General features: G+C 45.5%; 1 protein-coding gene across 1 annotated transcript in view; it reads right to left on the bottom strand.

The window, feature by feature from the left end:
- Positions 1-19,779, bottom strand: part of lrp2a (low density lipoprotein receptor-related protein 2a) — a gene marked incomplete at its 5' end in the record, with an annotated part of 335,411 nt that overhangs the window by 20,049 nt on the left and 295,583 nt on the right. The window contains 1 exon segment of the mRNA XM_084314359.1: positions 16,464-16,531. Within this exon segment, the coding sequence (XP_084170485.1) occupies positions 16,464-16,531 (68 nt within the window).

The following is a 19,779-nucleotide window of genomic DNA, read 5'->3' as shown; positions in this document are numbered from 1 at the left end:
TTAACACTTTGACTGCCTAAAAACGCTTTACAGCGTCATTGCTGGCGATGCTAAAGTTGCCGGGGGACGCTGTACAGCGTCCTTATATCAATATTTCAAAAATCTGCGATCTGATCCATAATGTCCCTCCGCTGGTCTGAGAACCACCAGCAGGACCCACTGAGCTCTCTGGCGGTTCAGGAGCGCCATCTGGTGGCCGATCGCGCAACCGCTTAACAGGAAGCACAGTGGAGGTTGTGCTACATGTCCGTATTGCTTCCGGCCACTCGGGATAGGTTCCGGCATTCTAGCTCGTCACTCTACATAGCGATCGATTGCCAATAACTCGATAAACAACATGATTTGGACGTATATACCATTATACAAGCTGGAGATGGACCGGGTAATAATATATCCCATAATGATAAAATTTCTACTCGACGATGATCGCCCAACGGCGCGCGGAGACTGGGGTGAGTTTCAGCGTGTAACGTTACCATCTTCGATACTAACTGCTTTTATCAACATTTGACCCACATTAGATGATTGGTATAACGCTGCCCACGGAATTATAAACGCCCCCTCGCCCATCTGGTCAACATCAGATGACGTGTAGTAACTTCTAGAAGTACGTCTAGTTGGAATTTTTTATATCGCGCTGATTGCCATCAAACTGTATTTCATCATCAATATAATGCATTTGGGGCTATATATCACGTTCTGGAGAAAGTTGCAGAAAGAGATGAAAACATACTTATACATTAGACCATACTTTACTATGAATATGTGAATGAAAAAGTTTAACGTTGCTACACAATGAACAATACATATAGGACTTTGAATGGGCCCTAATAATGGCAATGTAGCAATAGAATTTAAAAAGTTATAGCCCTGCAAAGAAGGGGACTTTCTCCATAGACAAATAGCGCTGGCAATCTATGGTATATCATTAATTTAACCCATGGCAGCCAAAGTGTTAATGTATCGCGTAATTTCAACGTGTAAATACGGAATATCAAAATAAAAGCACACGTTGTTGAACATGATTATGCATATTTATTAGAAAATGAAATTACAATGAAATTAATGAATATTATCAACAAAAGCAATGAATGAATGAATGAAAACTTTATTTAACAGATTGCAGAATGGGTACAATACAGTACGGCTCAATACATACAATTGTTAAGGGGATGCAGACCTGAGAAAGACGTTTGTCTTGTTTCCATCAGGGTCCCCCATTTTCATTTCATATAGACATTTATGACATGCACAACATACATGACATTTATGGCATAGGGATGTGGTATAATATCTAATGTTCTCATGTAAATATAGTCCCCTCCCCTATATCCCCTTACCTGTGCCCCCCCCCTCTCTGTGGAATAAGACACTCCCCTCCCCTGTGACCCCATTACCTGTACCCCCCCCCCCCCCCCATCTGACCTATCAAATGGGACCACACCCCCCCCCTGTTAACTATATAGATCTCCTCCCGAGATCTATCCAGGGCTTCTTACCTGGGTAAATTCAGCTGATCACCTTGGGGGAAGCCCTCAGCCATTCTCTCTATGTAATTCTATCTGTTTGGTTAATAAACCCTTGTTATTATCCAAGCCTCGGTTGACTGAGAACATTCTTCATCAGGATATCTACAAATATCCCACAATTGGCGTCTACGAACTTGTGACGGACCTTTTTGCGTCCTCCCGGCGTGCTGTATCATTTCAGCTATACAGAGAAAAGTGAGTATAATAGACTGGTCGACCAAAAATGCATGGAAAGGAATTAAAACCTTCCCGCTTTTCTCTGTGCCAGGTGAATATTATAGAATGTTGTCAAATATTGAGATCATGGCTGAGTAAGAATAATGTGCATTAATATATCTGATCTGTATTGAGAATCGTTACCAGGGCGCACGTGCACCTGGGTCCTTATCAGGCGGTTCTGAAAGGATGGGTTATATGTGCTATTCCCAAAAGTTTAGGCACAAAGGTTGAAGTGCTATTCCTGGTCGAGTCGGAGCCGACCAAAAGCTAAGGCACACAGTAAGGTTGTCGGATTGCTAACCCAAGTCTAATTCAGACTAAAAATATAGGCAACAAAAGAAGATACGTGAGCTTATTATGATGTGATATCCTTGAAAACGCTACTCTGTTAAAAACGTTATGTGATTCCTTTGCAAAGAGGCGGGAAGTTAGGACCGAGAAGCTGATGGAATCATAATTAGAAATGACCAGAGTAGCGTCATAATATTCATTGTTTCAACCTCAAACTAAGCCCACAATCTCTTCCATTCCTGAAAACGATGTATTTTGGATTAAATTAACCAATTGATCAATACAGATAGCGGGAAGATGATCACGCGATGTCCTAGTAGTACATGATTACGCGATGTCCCGGGAGTACGTGAATGTACATTAAACGGGACATGCAGTCGCGGAAAGTACATTAAACAGGACATTAGTCGCGAGTAAAAGAGACCGAGAGTAATGATTAAACGGTATATATAATCTAATATAATCTAAATTTCGAAGTTCAGGATTCGGTCGTTATGTTTTAAAAAACGATGTATAGATAGATCAAGGGTATAAATGCCTTGTCGCAGCAGAGTGCTGGCCGACTAAACGTACAGCGATCCAATACAGTCAGATATACACACACGTTAACTTATATGTATTATTGTTGTTTTGTCTGTTTAAAGTCTCGTTTGTATGCGCACAATATGCAGACTGATATCGCGCCGAGCATTGAGAGACGAGTGCCGTCCGTTATACAGAGAATAACATTGAGGTGCAGTTCACGCGACAAACTAGGATAGTAATTTCCGGAATCAACAACCGGCCCACGGGAACGACCATTTGGGGAAGTATAGTTTTATCGTTTCAGTTTGTTTACGTTTTCACATATGCACAGGCGCGTTCATTCGGTAACAAAACGCTGGTTTAGGAATTCCAGGCTATTGAGAGCTCATGGAAAAATACTGTATGAATTGCAAAGCGTTATTTCCGAGGCGAATGAGAACGCACGAACGTCGCATGGAGCGATGACGTCATGCTATGCGCGTCGTGAAGTTATGATTTTATATTAAACTATCCATAGGCGAACATAAAGTTTAATGTGCCCAAGGCCGAAGGTGTGTGAAATCCACTTGTAGTATATGTTTTATTTGTATATGTATGTGCGCGCTGCCATTGGAAAATGTTGAGTTGCGGTGGCGAGATGCGGGTTGCATTATCCCAGACCACCGGAGAAACTAACCGAACATTGCATTGACGACACGTAACGGATCCAACGTCAACACAACAACTTTCCCCGGTGAGTATGAAAATCATAAATATAGATGCTTTGATTGATTGATTGAAAACTTTATTAACAGATTGCAGAATGGGTACAATACAGTACAGCTCAATACACACAAATTGTTAAGGGGATGCAGACCAGAGAAAGACTTTTGTCTTGTTTACATCAGGGTCCCCCATTTTCAATTCATCAGAACATATTAGGACATACATGACGGACAGATAGTCAGTACTGCTACATCTATACATTTATGACATACCAGATTTGCAAATTCAGTACTGTTTGTGATACAAAAGGAGTCAGGAAAAGGGAGTAACTGTACATACACAACTATCATCTCAGTTACAGTAAATTACAACTATCTCAGATCACTTGAGTGTTTATGTTGCTTTAATTTACACGTTATAAGTCACATAAAGCTAGTTTTAAATAGGATTCTAATCAATTGGATAGATTTGATCTAAAAGCTAAAGAAAGAATAACAACCTTTCTTTAGAGATAATGAATAAATGCAGATAATGTTTAAATGAGGCCAAAATCATGCCTCCTCTTTTTCCACAGTAACATTGATGAGTGAGATGATGAAATAGAGAAGGACTAGCTAATGTTTGTTGAGCACACAGACAGTCAAAGAGGATTCACCCAGAATAAAAGAAAAGAGTGGGAAATTAACATGTGTTTGTATTTACAGACAACCAAGAGATCTGGCTCTGGGTCAAGATGCAGAATGGGGTGTAAACACATTGTATCACAAAAGTTGAAACTCCAGTGATTTGCATCTGAACACAGACAAGACACAAAGTGAGACCAGCTACAATCATTTAAATTGAGGACCCAAAATAATCTACATTTGAACACGAAAATCAGCTGAGGACGATGTGGAGCTGAAAGACAATGCAAATGCCTAGAGAGGACTCTGACCACACCTATAGAGACTCAACTTAGTATCTCCACTATACTTAGTATAGTAGGAAGTATCGCTTTAGATGCAGATTTTCTCTTTGTTACCACAGAGACTCACCTGACAATGGATAACAACAGAGAACCACAAAAGGCACTGAATGAAATGTTTTAAGACCAGCTTGCCATAGCGAACACCATGATTCACTGGTACCTGATGAATGCAGTCAGGAAATTACTCTATTTTTCCACTAACTAATAACATGCATGACTCTTCCTTTTAACAAACTAATACATTTCTATGACTGCAAATATCAAGAACACCAGTGAAACATCAACATTGATCATTTAGCTGACACTTTTATCCAAAGCGACTCACAAGTTCTGTACGACAGGACATCAGGCAGGGCACACCTCTATCAGCTGAGTAACAATGGTCATCAAAGTGTTGAGTGCTACAGTGTAGGTTAGTTTATTAGGACAAATGAATGACAGTAAGGTTAGTTAGGGTTAGATGACAAAACGAATGATTGTTTTTCATGCAAAATTAACTGGCTACCTAGATTTTATGTTTTTTTTCCCCATGCTAAATTATGACGAGCCACACTGAGACGTGAAGAACGCCAGAGAAGGCGTGGCGAGGTAAGTATCCTGAGGTACAGCCAACGCATCCTGAGGTAAGATCAAATTAAAATTGACATCACAGACTATGAAGAAAAATAGCTATTTTATCTGATTCAAGACTTTGGCCATTCATTTACAAATTTTATTTAAAGCCTAATGCTGTAAGATCTAGTTAGATACAAGATCTGATAAGATTGTAGTGAATGTGACCTTCTTGACATAAGGAATCACTGCTAATGCAATTGGCTTGCATTTCCTATTTTCAATTAAGTGATTTTATTTACAATGAATTGAATTAATCCCAAAATGATTTTCCTCTTTAGCAGAAAGGCGTTGAATCATTTATGTGAGGAGGTTTTCTAAGGCAATTTTATCATCCTCAGATCATATTGGTGAGAGGACACGACAAGTGAGAAGGAGTGAGACGACGCGTGACCTGAACCACGAACGACGGTGCGACCAGGCAAGGAGGAACACAACCCAGCGACCTGAGCGACCCACTTCTTCTTCTTTCGTGTAACGTCAGAGGTCCAACTCTGTATCTTGTAGCCATGCCCTTAACTCTGGTCCCACATCAAAGAGGCTGGCTTCCGAGGGTGGTTTGTATAGGGGGCAGATGGTCAGGATGTGGTCAACAGTCTGCTCAGGGTCTCCACACTCACATGCAGCGCTGTCTGCCAGGCCCCACTTCTTTAATGATGCTTTAAAGCGACCAACCCCAGATCTTAAACGGTTCAGCAGAACCCATTGCCGGCGTGGAAGATCGTCTCCTGTGGCGCCATCTCCTGGATCCCAGATGTAGTGGTGGATACGGGTTGGCCCAGCACTCTCCCACTCTCTCTTCCAGGCTGCCGCCAGCCATCCATTTCTGGATAGGTCCTCAGTGGTGGAACGGAGCATCTCTTGTGCCACCTTGTTGTAGGGGTGGCGGGACTTGAGTCTGCTCATAGGTGCTGTTGTTGTTGTGGTGTTGTGTAGGATGTGCCAGTCATGCTTCACTGCCTTCCTTGCTAGGGCGAGAGTCGCAGCCTCTCGTCGTAGGCCAGCTGGTGCGATTCCTGCAAGGACTGGCAGCAGGAAGACGGGTGTAGCCTTCAGGCATCCACTGATGATCCGGAGGGCGTTGTTAGTAGCCGCATCAACTTTTTTAACGTGTGGGCTTCTGCTCCAGACTGGGGCACAGTACTCCGCTGCCGAGAAGACCAGGGCTTGGGTGGATATCCGAAGGGTCTTGGCAGTGGCTCCCCAGGTTGTACCTGCGAGGCGTCGGATCAGCGCAACCCTTGATGTTGTCTTTGCCCTGACATCTTCGAGGTGTTGTTTGAAGGACAGTGTCCGATCCAGACGCACGCCAAGGTATTTAGGGGCTTGCTGGGACTCCAGACGCTTGTGGTCAGCATATACCTCCAGTTCCCTCTTGGCGTCTCTGTTGCAGAGATGGTATGCTGCTGTAACGGTCTTGCTGGTGCTGAGCTGTAGGCGCCACTTTTGTAGATAGGCTACTAGGATGTCCATGTCTTGGTTAAGACCATCCTCCAGTGCCTTCCATGTGGGTTTTCTCAGCATGATGGCAAGATCGTCCGCATAGCCGTACTTTCTGGATGCTGTGACTGGGAGATCGTAGATGTAAATATTAAACAGCATCGGAGAAAGGACTGACCCCTGTGGGACACCGTTCCTCAGTCTTCTGAGCCTGCTGCGCTGGCCATCGCTGGTGTGTAGGACAAAACTGCGGTTAGACAACATCTCCATGATAAACTTCACCATATGCCGATCAGGTATCATCCTCATCAGCTTCAGGTGGAGTCCACGGTGCCAGACAGTATCGTACGCGGCAGTCAGGTCCAGGTACACTACCCCTGCTTTCTCATTAGCCTGGAAGCTGTCCTCGATGTCTTGAGACAGTAGTGTTACCTGGTCCACTGTTGATCTACCACGTCGGAAACCAGCCTGTTCCTGTGGGAGCTGTGTGTCAATTACTGGCTCAATGCGGCTATGGATCATTCTTTCCAATATCTTAAATGGAACACAGAGCAGCGAGATGGGTCGATATGCCTTGGGGTCTTCCGCAGGTTTGTTTGGCTTTGGCAGGGCAATTACAGAAGCACGACGCCAGGTCTTGGGGATCTTGCACCTCTGATAGCATGCAGAGAAGAATGCACAGAGCCAGTCAGATGTTGTTGTGCTCTGGTGGGTGATAAACTCCGGGTGGATGTTGTCACGGCCTGGAGATTTGCCCGTCTTGAGCTTACTCATGGCCTCATCGAGTTCATCTGCTGTGAACTCTCCTGAGAGGTTAAAATCTACACTGGCCACCTTGGAGAGGGAAGACAGCTCCTGTGTTATCAGGCGGGTAACATCTTTGTCTGCGTCTGGGTAACGACCGTTCTTCAGGAGCTCGGAGGCGATGGCATCTGCAGTGACTGGGCAGCTTGGGGGCTTCGTACATCTGCCTGTAAGCTGGTTGATCGTTTGCCACGCCTTCCGACTAGAATGGGTAAAGTCAATTGATTCAACTACTTCAGTCCATCTGTCTCTACGCGTGGTGTCCAGTCTCTGGAGCAGTGCCGCTGCAGTCGCATCCACCTCTTCCCTGGAGCCAGCGCTCTGGTGGTCGCACAGGAGGCGGCTGCACTCCTCGTCCCAACCAGGGATGTAGTTCCTGTTGTAGCCGCGTGGGATGGTCTTCTTTGCCGCACCCAGGAGGACCCCACAGTAGGCCTCATAGGCGGCGTCCACATCGGCTGCATCTGGGTCTGGCAGACCAGCTGACCTCTTTTCCGTCTCCTGAGCAAATACCTCCCAGTTGGCCTTTCGAAAGTTCCATCTTTTGACAGGCTTCCCTAATACCGGTTGCACCAGTGATGGGACTTTAATGATGGATGGTCGGTGGTGTGAGTCGGGAAACCTGTCTAGGACGCGTCTTTCTGGTTTCGGGTCATTGCTCCAGCATACGGCAAAGGCCAGGTCTGGGTTGGTAGAGGTGTTCCAGCGTGCAGAGAAGAAGCTTGGCGGCTCCTTGGGGTCGTACAACAGCAGAGCATCGATGTTGGAGGCCCATTCGCTGAGCGCCTCTCCGTTAGGTGTTGTGTAGTTGTAACCCCAGTCTGTGTGTTGACAGTTGAAGTCACCAGCGTAGATGGCGGGTGCAGTTATGGACGGGAGGGACGTAGCAGCCAGCTCTGATGGTGGGGGCTTATATACGTTGATGACTGAAGTTTCCTGGATTTTAGTAACCAGCCACTCGATGTTGGAGCCTGGTGGGGATTGGCTACTGGCTGACCAGCTTAGTTCAGTCCTCACGAAGGTTGCCACACCATGTTGCTTGTTGTGGATGGACCCGGCTAGATGGAAACCAGGCATCTTGAGGATGTTATCGTTTGTGCAGTGTGTCTCCTGCAGAGACAATGCAAATGCCTAGAGAGGACTCTGACCACACCTATAGAGACTCAACTTAGTATCTCCACTATACTTAGTATAGTAGGAAGTATCGCTTTAGATGCAGATTTTCTCTTTGTTACCACAGAGACTCACCTGACAATGGATAACAACAGAGAACCACAAAAGGCACTGAATGAAATGTTTTAAGACCAGCTTGCCATAGCGAACACCATGATTCACTGGTACCTGATGAATGCAGTCAGGAAATTACTCTATTTTTCCACTAACTAATAACATGCATGACTCTTCCTTTTAACAAACTAATACATTTCTATGACTGCAAATATCAAGAACACCAGTGAAACATCAACATTGATCATTTAGCTGACACTTTTATCCAAAGCGACTCACAAGTTCTGTACGACAGGACATCAGGCAGGGCACACCTCTATCAGCTGAGTAACAATGGTCATCAAAGTGTTGAGTGCTACAGTGTAGGTTAGTTTATTAGGACAAATGAATGACAGTAAGGTTAGTTAGGGTTAGATGACAAAACGAATGATTGTTTTTCATGCAAAATTAACTGGCTACCTAGATTTTATGTTTTTTTTCCCCATGCTAAATTATGACGAGCCACACTGAGACGTGAAGAACGCCAGAGAAGGCGTGGCGAGGTAAGTATCCTGAGGTACAGCCAACGCATCCTGAGGTAAGATCAAATTAAAATTGACATCACAGACTATGAAGAAAAATAGCTATTTTATCTGATTCAAGACTTTGGCCATTCATTTACAAATTTTATTTAAAGCCTAATGCTGTAAGATCTAGTTAGATACAAGATCTGATAAGATTGTAGTGAATGTGACCTTCTTGACATAAGGAATCACTGCTAATGCAATTGGCTTGCATTTCCTATTTTCAATTAAGTGATTTTATTTACAATGAATTGAATTAATCCCAAAATGATTTTCCTCTTTAGCAGAAAGGCGTTGAATCATTTATGTGAGGAGGTTTTCTAAGGCAATTTTATCATCCTCAGATCATATTGGTGAGAGGACACGACAAGTGAGAAGGAGTGAGACGACGCGTGACCTGAACCACGAACGACGGTGCGACCAGGCAAGGAGGAACACAACCCAGCGACCTGAGCGACCCACGACAGCATACTACCACCAGGGACGCCGCCAAGGAGCTGCGGACACAACCAGGACGACGACAGCAACCGTGGGAGAGCCGCCATCCAACACAACACAGACGTCCCCAAAGGAAGGGGAGCAGAGACAGAAAGGACGACATGCAGCCTCACCCCAGCGACCCGCGGCAGACCATCTGCAAAAGGGAACCAAAGCCCCGACCATCAAGGTGGATTCCCATGACAAGATTGTCATCCGTGTGAGAGAGAACATCCTACAGACAGGCCACTACACCAGCAAACCCTCGCCCCTCTGGTACCACGATGACGGGGAGCGGGGGGACCAACCACCACACAGCACGTTCAAGACCACCCTACCGCCATGTCTCAAGGCCTGATAAAGGTCAAGCGTGAGCACAGTGGCAGACATGTGGTGGTGATGGAGAGCAGCACAGGCTCCAGGAAAAGAGTCTGCAAGACCACTATAGTTGACTGCTACAAGTGACCCTTGACAGGGAATGGACGGCGACCAGTGAATATTCCCGACTGCATCGTCAAGAAGAGACACATAGCAAATGAGACCTGTGGACCAAGAGACTTCTGAACACACATTGTCAAAATTGTTATGTATTTATTTACTTTTTACTGTCTTACTGCCACACGACAGGCTCACAGAAACATCAACTGAATGTACGATACGTTCAACACACAGCAGGTCACCACAGAAGGACACATCCCTGGCAGAGAACAGATGGTCAACAGCGACGCAGCAACTGTCAGATTCACAAACAAGAGCTGTTTCACAAAGTTCAAGAAAGTATCAAGAAAATTATGAACTAAGAATATGATGAAATACAACCAATAAGATTGCAATAACCAATTTATAATAACAATAAGGAATGATCACAGAGTCACATTGAAAATTATATTGTTAACAAGACAGAACCAGTTGGTTTATTCCAAGTCACCAAGTTTGTTTTGACCATTGATAGTATACACCACAGCAAAATACTAGAACAATGCATAACGATTATCATAATCACCTTTTATATCAATTTTATTAACCACCAGGTTAACGGTTGTTAAAATGTTTTTGTACACATTAGCCTTATGTGTAAATCCTATTCCTAATAATTATGCACACGATTTTGTGTTTTCACCCTGTGCACTCTGACCACACAGAGACAGTGCATGTATTTAATTGGTTTATTACGATGCCTGTATGCACAACGATCACATTAGCTCCCCTGAGTCACGACATGAACGACTGAAGGTATGCCAAGATATTTGCACAGCTATAGCTTCTAATGATTATGTTAATTGTTGTTTGATATCAGAGTTGAGGACCACTCATTGATATAGGTATTTTGAGCGATTAATAAAAGAAAAGGGTGATATCTATTCCCACATCTCTGATATCAAAATAACACAGACCGCAGTCCAGTCGATCATGTCATGAATCATGTATGTAAATAATTCTATTTTAAACTGTTATGCCAACAACCAGATCACATTGGCCAAAATTTTCATTATTTTAATTGTTTTCCATTTTCACTTTTACCTGTTCCAAACAATCCTGGTATATTATACATTAATCTCACCCACATTATAAGAAAGAAAAGTGAGTATTGTGGTATAATATCTAATGTTCTCATGTAAATATAGTCCCCTCCCCTATATCCCCTTACCTGTGCCCCCCCCCCCTCTCTGTGGAATAAGACACTCCCCTCCCCTGTGACCCCATTACCTGTACCCCCCCCCCCCATCTGACCTATCAAATGGGACCACACCCCCCCCCTGTTAACTATATAGAGGGCTTCTTACCTGGGTAAATTCAGCTGATCACCTGGGGGGAAGCCCTCAGCCATTCTCTCTATGTAATTCTATCTGTTTGGTTAATAAACCCTTGTTATTATCCAAGCCTCGGTTGACTGAGAACATTCTTCATCAGGATATCTACAAATATCCCACAGGGACATATAGGTATTTAGTACTGATACATTTGTGACATAAACGGTATTCAAATATACAGTACTGTTACCCCTAGATCCTGACAGAGTATAAACATATGATGGGGAGGGGACTGTACATTAGGAGGGAGTGGGTGGGTGGGAGAGAAATATACATACGGCGGGGAGGGAATATATACATGCGGTGGGGAGGAGACTGTCTATTAGGAGGTGGTGGGGGTTTTGGGCATTTACGGTGGCCAGTTTCGAATTGCAGCCTCCCGTAGGTGCTCTTTAAGAGCGGTTTTGAATGTGGGCAGGGATTCACATTCCTTTACAGCTTTGGGTAGGGCATTCCACATTTTTGTGGCATAATTGCGAAACGTGTTTAGTCCCTTGTTTGAGCCGAATCTGGGTTTAACATGATTTGTTGAGCTTCCTCTGGTGTAGTGGTTGTGGTATTCACTGACCTTTGGGAAGTATTTTGACATGTACATGGGCACCCCGGTCGTATAGTGTATCTTGTAGACCAGGCCCATTGCAAGTTGCTGTACTCTGTCGTCTACTCTAAGCCATCCTAGGTTGTCAAAGTGGGCAGGGGTGAGGTGGGTTCTGGGGTTCAGGTCAAGTAGTAGTCTGACCAGTTTGTTTTGTGATGTTTGTAATTTTGTTTTAAGCGCCTTTGAGGGGCTTTGGTACCATGAGGTGCACGCATAGTCATAGTACCCTTGAATGAGTGCTCCTGCCAGAGTCTTCAGGGTATTCTTGTTTACCAGAGAGGAGATCCGGTACAAGAATCTAGTTCGTTGGTTGACTTTTTTTATTACATTGGATGCCATTTTGTCACAGGAAAGATTTGCCTCTAGGATGGAACCCAGGTAGGTAATTTCGTCTTTCCTTGTGACAATATTGTCACCCACTGTAACTGAGAAGCCGTCGGTCTTGCTGAGTTTGTTATTTGAACCAAAGAGAATGGACTCTGTTTTGCCCATGTGTAATGATAGTTTGTTATCAGCGAGCCATATGCAGATTTTGCCTAGTTCCGAGCTGATGGTTTTTTCAACCTGCAACTTGTTCTTGTCAGAGACCAGCAGGGCTGAGTCGTCCGCAAACAGGAACAAGTTGCAGTCACAGGCTGACGACATGTCATTTGCATAAATTAGGAAGAGTAGCGGTCCTAGTATGCTTCCTTGTGGAACACCACAGCTCACTGTGAGGGGGGGGGATAGAGTACCGTTTACCTCTACCATCTGTTCTCTCCCCTCCAGGTAGGATTGCATCCAGCTCACTGATAAGCTATCAAAACCAATTGCTTTTAGCTTGTCCATCAGAATGGAGTGATTGACAGTGTCGAAGGCCTTTTGTAGGTCCAGCATGACCATGCCGCAGTATTTGCCCGCGTCCACCTCTTGTTTGATGTGGTCGTTCAAATAGAGGAGGCATGTGTCAGTGGAGTGGGACGTTCTGAAGCCAGATTGGAATTCGTAGATTAGATTTTTTTCCGCCAGGTACTTTTCGACCTGTTCGTAGACTATTTTCTCTATGACTTTCGAGATGGAGGTAAGAATAGAAACAGGGCGGTAGTTGCCTGGGTCTAATTTGCTGCCCTTTTTGTGCAGAGGGGTCACTCTCGCAATTTTGAAGTCCTTGGGGACGTGCCCCTGTTTTATAGAGAGGTTTATTATGTGTGTGATGACTGGGGTGATGGCGGCTGCTGCGTCTCTGAGGAATTTGGAGGGGATGTTGTCATGGCCAGTGGCCTTGTTAGGTTGGAGGCGCTCAATTTTTTTAGTACCTCATCGGTTGTTACCATTTCAAGTTTGAAGTCGTCTTTGTGGACCCCTAGGTTTTTGTAGTATGCTACTATGTGTTCTACCCCATAATGCCCTGAGTGGGAGGGTAGTTTGTTTACCAGTGTTGTGGCTATGTTTGTGAAGAAGATGTTTAAGTAATTGGCTACATCCAGCTTGTCTGTGATGAGCGTGTTGTCCGTCTTTATGTTTATGTTTGAGAATCTGGTTTTAAGTTTTTTACTGCAGCCTAGTTGATTATTGAGTAATTTCCAAAGTTCGCAGGGTTTGTTTTTGTTTTCCTCAGTTTTGTCGTTGATGAAATTTCTTTTTGCGGTTCTGATCATGGTGTTTACGTCATTTCTTAGTCTGTTTCTTTGAGTTTTTAGTTCAACCACATGGGCTTGGAGTTCACTGTTTGAGCTTTTGGAAAGCTTTGTCTGACTTTTATGAAGTTCAGAGCATTTTTTGTCTCTGGTTTTCATAGCGGCCAGTATTTCAGTGTGCATCCATGGCTCAGCGCGATTTTTAACCCTGGTGGTTCTTATGGGTGCCATGTTGTTGAGTATTGCTGTGAATTTGGTTTTGAATCCAAGCCATGTTTCTTCAACCTGTGTACCACTGAGTTCATCTGACCAGTCCAAGCTCCCCAGTTCTAGGTTAAAGGCCTCTCTAGAGTAAGTTTTGAGGTCTCTAGATGTGACTGTTTTGTGACAGCCGGCCTTCTGTTTTAGCTTTTTGCGGGTACAGAAAATCATATAATGATCACTTAACCCGCATGCTATCACCCCTTTATTGGAGATCATGGACTTGTCAGAGGTCAAAATGAGGTCAATGGTGGTTTGTGTCGAATCACATACCCTTGTGGGTTGGGTGATTAGCTGGCTGAAACCGTGCAGATCAGAAAATCTACTGAAGGCCTTGAAGACGGGTGCTGCTTTACGCAGCATATCTGTGTTCCAGTCCCCAATAAGAATTTTTTCTACCCCCTCCACCCCAGCTAAACACCCATCAAGTGTGTCATAAAAGCCACTCTGTTCTGGCGGTCTATAGATTGTGCCTACTAGTACTGGTTTCGCCCTGTATAATAAGATTTCAATCCAAACAGTTTCAATTTCATCATGGTTAAGGTCAGTACGGTTGATGTATTTGGTATCCTTGTGTATATACACACAGACGCCACCTCCATACTGGTTTCTATCCCTCCTGACTATTGAGTAGTTTTCAATTTAAATCTCTGGATCCTGTACAGATGAGTCTAATTTTGTTTCTGTGAAACACAATATGTTAGCCTTACCGTTTAAAAACAACTGTTTGATTTCAGCCAGTTTAGGTCTCAGGCTATTTGTATTAAGATGGAATATGTGAAGTCCATTTTTGCTGGTAATCAGATTGATGTAGTCACACTTGAGGTAACTCCGTTCATTTTTGTCCTGTCCTGTGGTGGGGGGAGGGGGGGCGTTGTTGCTGTTTGTGCCGTGAGTGGGGAGGGGGGGAGGGGGTGATCCTTTGTCCTTTGCTGGAGTCTGTATTCCTCTGTGTGAAAGCCCGCGATGTGGGGGGGGGGGGGGGGCTGGTTGTTTACAGATGTGTCTGTTAGTACTCCATTGTGGGGGAGGGCCCGGGGGGGTGCCTTTTGTCCTGGCCCCGGCCCGGGTAGACTAGCTGGCATGGCGGGGCCAGCCGAGCTAACCGTCATATCACAAGATGTGATATTGATGTCCCGCGCCGCTCTCCAAGTCTGCTGGGGCTTCGGTGAGGGTATGTCGCCACTTGCTGGTCGGCTGGTGCAACTGCTGGCTGAAGCGTCAATTGCGTGGATGCTGTTGATCTCCGGCGCCGGTGTGAGGAGCGATGCCTCGCTGTTTTGTCCCCGCGACGTGCTGGGCGCCTCGGTTGTGAACCCCGGTTCCTTCCCTCTCGCTGTGGCCTCTCGTGGGTTCTTTTGCAGAGGTGGTAGACGAGGAATGTTGCCGTTGATCATGTAGTCTCTGGTTCCGTGTCATTACGGGACCAGGGTTCTGATGTATGTCACCCGACATGAGCAGATATAATAAAAACATTGATCTCTTATTACACTTGCCTGTCGGGGGTAATTTCTTTCGTTCGGGATTCGTCGTCAACAGTCTGTGAATAGTTGCCGCTCCAATAGTCGGATGTTTACTCTCCGAGCCATTCAACAGGTAAAAGTCACAATGGGACTGTAGATTTTCGCTTTTGTTGCTTTCCACCGCCGTTTCCTGACGATTCTGTGCTGAATTCAGGCACACGTCTGTAATCCATAGTATGGCGAGCAAGAAATGCGCAAATATTCCTGTATATCTTCTTTTTGCTGATTTTTGTTGTTGGTTTCCATGGGAACAGCAAGAGCTGGATATTCTGCGACCGTTCATGTCGAGAGCCGGATGTTCGCCTGTATATTTTAGAATGTATATACATACAACATAATTGTTTCTCTATACACATTTATAAAACAATTCATATTTAGCCAAAATATGTTGCCAGAACTTGAAAATAAAATGCGTTCACGTACGCTTTTGGCGGAGATACGCTTCTACTCTGAAAATCCGGCCTTACAGAGAGGTATGTTAATGCGAAGGGGACAAGCTTTCTCAGCACAACACTGGGTACTAGTTCCGGACTGATATCCAGAACTTTGCGAGGGCCTGTCCAGTGACTTTCAATAGCTCGTCACACGAAAGATCATTGAGTGCTTCCTGCTCAAACAGTGGCCTGCTGCGTCATGCGTAATGAACGGATCTTTGATCCAGTTGTCCAAATTGTCCGTGCTCTCTCTCCGAAATTTTTCAATGAGCCCTTCTAGTGGCTACAGATGATGGGCTTCAAATAATTAGCTTGTTCCTACAAAAAGCCATCAAGCAGGAAATACCCCAAAATCTCTGCTGATTATCCTTATCCTGAGTGCCACTAACGGAGTCTTAATCCAGCTAATTTCAGCACATTACTCTGTAATCATTTGGCATAAGATATTGATGGCTAGTGCATTTGTTTGGCTATTGTCACAAAGTAAATAAACTCCCTTTGAAACGGTGACTGCTGTGTCATTTATGTTTAATGAGTTAATGTAGACCTTTCTTTATTTGTATGTCAGCTCTTTGACTGCTAGAGTGGAGTGGACTCAACCTTGATGACTTGGACTCGGACTAGGGTAATGGGGACTCGACTACGACTCGGGCTCTTCTTTGGTGACTCGGACTTGGACTCGAACACGGGGGACTCGAGACTCGACTCGGACTCGAGATTTAGTGACTCGACTACAACACTGGTGACAGGTAGCTGATAAACAGGAAGTAGAAGTTGAGTGACAGGTAGCTGATAAACAGGAAGTAGAAGTTGAGTGACAGGTAGCTGATAAACAGGAAGTAGAAGTTTAGTGACAGGTACCTGTTCCAGCAGGGGGACCTCTAGACTTTCCCATCTCACAGAAACTCCCTGCGTAGCCATACGGACATCTGGGAGAAATAAAACACGATAAACACTGAATCACTCTTAAATACTGAACTCCATACGACAGCCATATCCCAGCGTTGGTGGAATAACATGTGAAACACCAACAGCCTCTTCTACAATAACATTTCATTCTTCTATCTATATACCTACTTATGCACCTGCATACAGTATAGCGTGTACAATAGTGCTGTATATACCATATATATACATTTATATTTACAGCATTTATATATATATATATCCATATCCGTCTGAATATACCTGCATACCTGTATATTTTAGAATGTATATACATATTTTACAATCCATGCTGTTCCTCACACTAGCTCCAGATATTTAGCCACAAACCAATGCAAAGTCAATGGGGTCGAGCTCCTGTCTGAACGGGCTGACTGAAGGCGACTGAAATGTGCTCCACAGTGTCACACAAAGTAGATTTCAGTTGTCTTCAGTCCGCTTGTACAGACAGGAGCTCGACCCCATTGACTTTGCATGGGTTTGTAGCTAACTAGCCGGAGCTAGTGTGAGGAACAGCATCAATAGCACTGCGAAAGGACTCCACCGATCATCATTGGTAAGTCGTTTCCAAAAATCTGACCTATCCCTTTAACCAGAATAAGACCTTAACCAAAATAAGACCTTAACCAGAATAAGACCTTAACCAGAATAATACCTTAACCAGAATAAGACCTTAACCAGAATAAGACCTTAACCAGAATAAGACATTAACCGGAATATGGCCAATAGCTGCCGGTGCATGTAAACACACCATAACACTTCTATTAACCCGCTCACTGCCACACTACAGAAGGTTAACCGTCTGTAGTGTGGTAGTGAAAGGGTTAACCTTCTGTAGTGTGGTAGTGAAAGGTTTAACCTTCTGTAGTGTGGTATAAAATGGTTAACCTTCTGTAGTGTGGTAGTGAAATGGTTAACCGTCTGTAGTGTGGTAGTAAATGGTTCTATATCATACTAGCTTCCGCTCAGCGTCATCTGCACTAACCTCACTTTGTGCATTTGCACTGAATAAAAATTCACAATGTACCTTTACATACCAACATTCGTCTGGCCACACCCCTATCCGCTATCTTCATAAGCAGGTGTGTGGCCCCACACTCGCCCCTTCTTCACTTTCACCACAAGGAAGTGCCTGTATATACATCACTTGACGAGGTTATTAAGCTGAAGAAAGTTGAGTTATGTGTTTACATTTTTTCTTGCTTTTTTCTTTCTCTCATACTCTTTCCAAAGAAAAAAGCTAAGTAATAATGTTTACCTCGGAGGGTCGCGCTAGCAACGTTACCCTTCACCAGCGGTTCTTCATTTCCTCCTCTGCCGTACGTCTTGGAGCGGGGTTGACGCCACTGTCGTGGACGGCATCCGCGCCCGGTAGGCGTCCGGTAGGTAGTTTGCCTCTCCAAGGAGCTTGTGCACCAGCACCGTCTCCTGTGAGATGGCCTGGTTCCTGCTCTGGTTCCTTTGCCGCCGGAGAGTCTGTTGGGCGGCCGGCTCCTCTGGTGGCGGAGGATTTGAGACGCAAACTTTTTGTGTCTGCTCGCTCCCGTCGTAAGATGGTGGCTTGTAGACGCGAACGGCCTGGTTTTGGGGAGTTGCTGGAGCCGGATGAGGATGCGTCTGCTTCTCCGTGGCCGATGGAAACAGAGGACTACATGGTAGAGGCAGACAGGTTCTTGTTTGACGCCCCGGTGGAGACATATCCGCCTCCCATCCAGGTTACACTGGCGGGGGGTGATAGGTCTCCTTGGGGTCCCTCGTGCGCTGATGTTGGGTTAGAACCTCCGACTCAGCGGCGGGATGCCCTGCTATCAGCCACATCAGAATGTGGCTCTGTAACTAGTAGTCTGCTGCATGTGAGGGACGCGAGCTCGGTGGGGGAAAGTATGCAGGGGGAACTGCGTGCTTTGTTCCCCGAGCTCATGGCGGCGGTGGCAGTCGCAAACGGCGTGCCGCTGCCGCAGCCACTGCCTGTTCCTGTCCCTGATGATCTCATAGGTCATCTATGGCAACGTCGTCCTGTGAGAGAGACGGGCGTTGTCTGCCCATTTTTCCCCTCGATGGAGGCCTACGTCCGTCAGGGACAGGTGGTCTCCCACATCACGGGCCTCACCCCTGCCTACGTGCGAGTCACGAGGGTGGTGGGTTTGGTAGAAGGTATGAAGGAGGGGGTGCCTCGGCTTGATAGGCCAATGGCAGCTCTCCTTTGTCCTGAGGTGGTGTGGGAGCCGTTACGGAAGCCGGTTCCCCAAGGGAAATCGGCGAGGCGGTTGGCTTACTGGAGTGACCAGTCATTCATCTCCGCGACTCAATCTCTGGCTGCCACATCTAACATCGCGCAGCTGGCGAGATTCATGTCCGGGATAATGACAGGCGGTGCGGAGCTGACCGAAGTGCAACGTGAACAGCTCGCCCAGTCGGCAGAAGCCATCCTGCATCTGATCCAGCTGCAGGCCGTCGCCGCTGGGAAAGTACGCGCCCTGGCCACTCTAGCCCAGCGCCACCTTTGGCTGGAGCAGGCGCGTGTGCCGGAAAGGAAGAGTGTTCTGCCTCCCAGGCAATGTATATAGTTTTGATTTGCTTTGGCACCACCTGTTGGTCGAACGTGGTATATACAGGAAGTGAGACCACAATCCACAGTCACTTGCTCCTCAATAGGAAACCAACCTAGAGTTACCATGAAGGACTGGTTCTGGCCGAACCGTTCGTTATACAAGTATCACAGAGACATTTCAAAGGTACTCACAGTTGCACGAGGGTTTCGGACAGAGATACGGGATGGTTTGAAAGCTCGGCGTTGCTAATAAACATTTTAAATATTTTTTATAAACTGCTCAACACTGCATTATTTCCGGCGTTGGCTGCCTGGTGTGATCACAGCGCATGCGCATCATGCACCCAACGCCGGAAATAATGCCGTTTTGAGCAGTTTATAAAAAATATTTAAAATGTTTATTAGCAACGCCGAGCTTTCAAACCATCCCGTATCTCTGTCCGAAACCCTCGTGCAACTGTGAGTACCTTTGAAATGTCTCTGTGATACTTGTATAACGAACGGTTCAGCCAGAACCAGTCCTTCAGGGTAAATCTAGGTTAGTTTCCTAATGAGGAGCAAGTGACTGTGGATTCACTCGGTGCATCACAGTCACGAAAGGGGCTATCAAGCTCACGGACATAGCTATGCTGGAGCTCTCATGTTGATCACCAGCGGCCCCGCCTCCCCACACGGAGACAA

This window comes from Notolepis coatsorum (genome assembly GCF_963971535.1).
Source record: "Notolepis coatsorum genome assembly, chromosome: 5".
NCBI classification, from domain to species: Eukaryota; Metazoa; Chordata; class Actinopteri; order Aulopiformes; family Paralepididae; genus Notolepis; species Notolepis coatsorum.
Note: the sequence above shows the minus strand (reverse complement) of the source record. Positions and strands in the feature narration are given on the sequence as shown.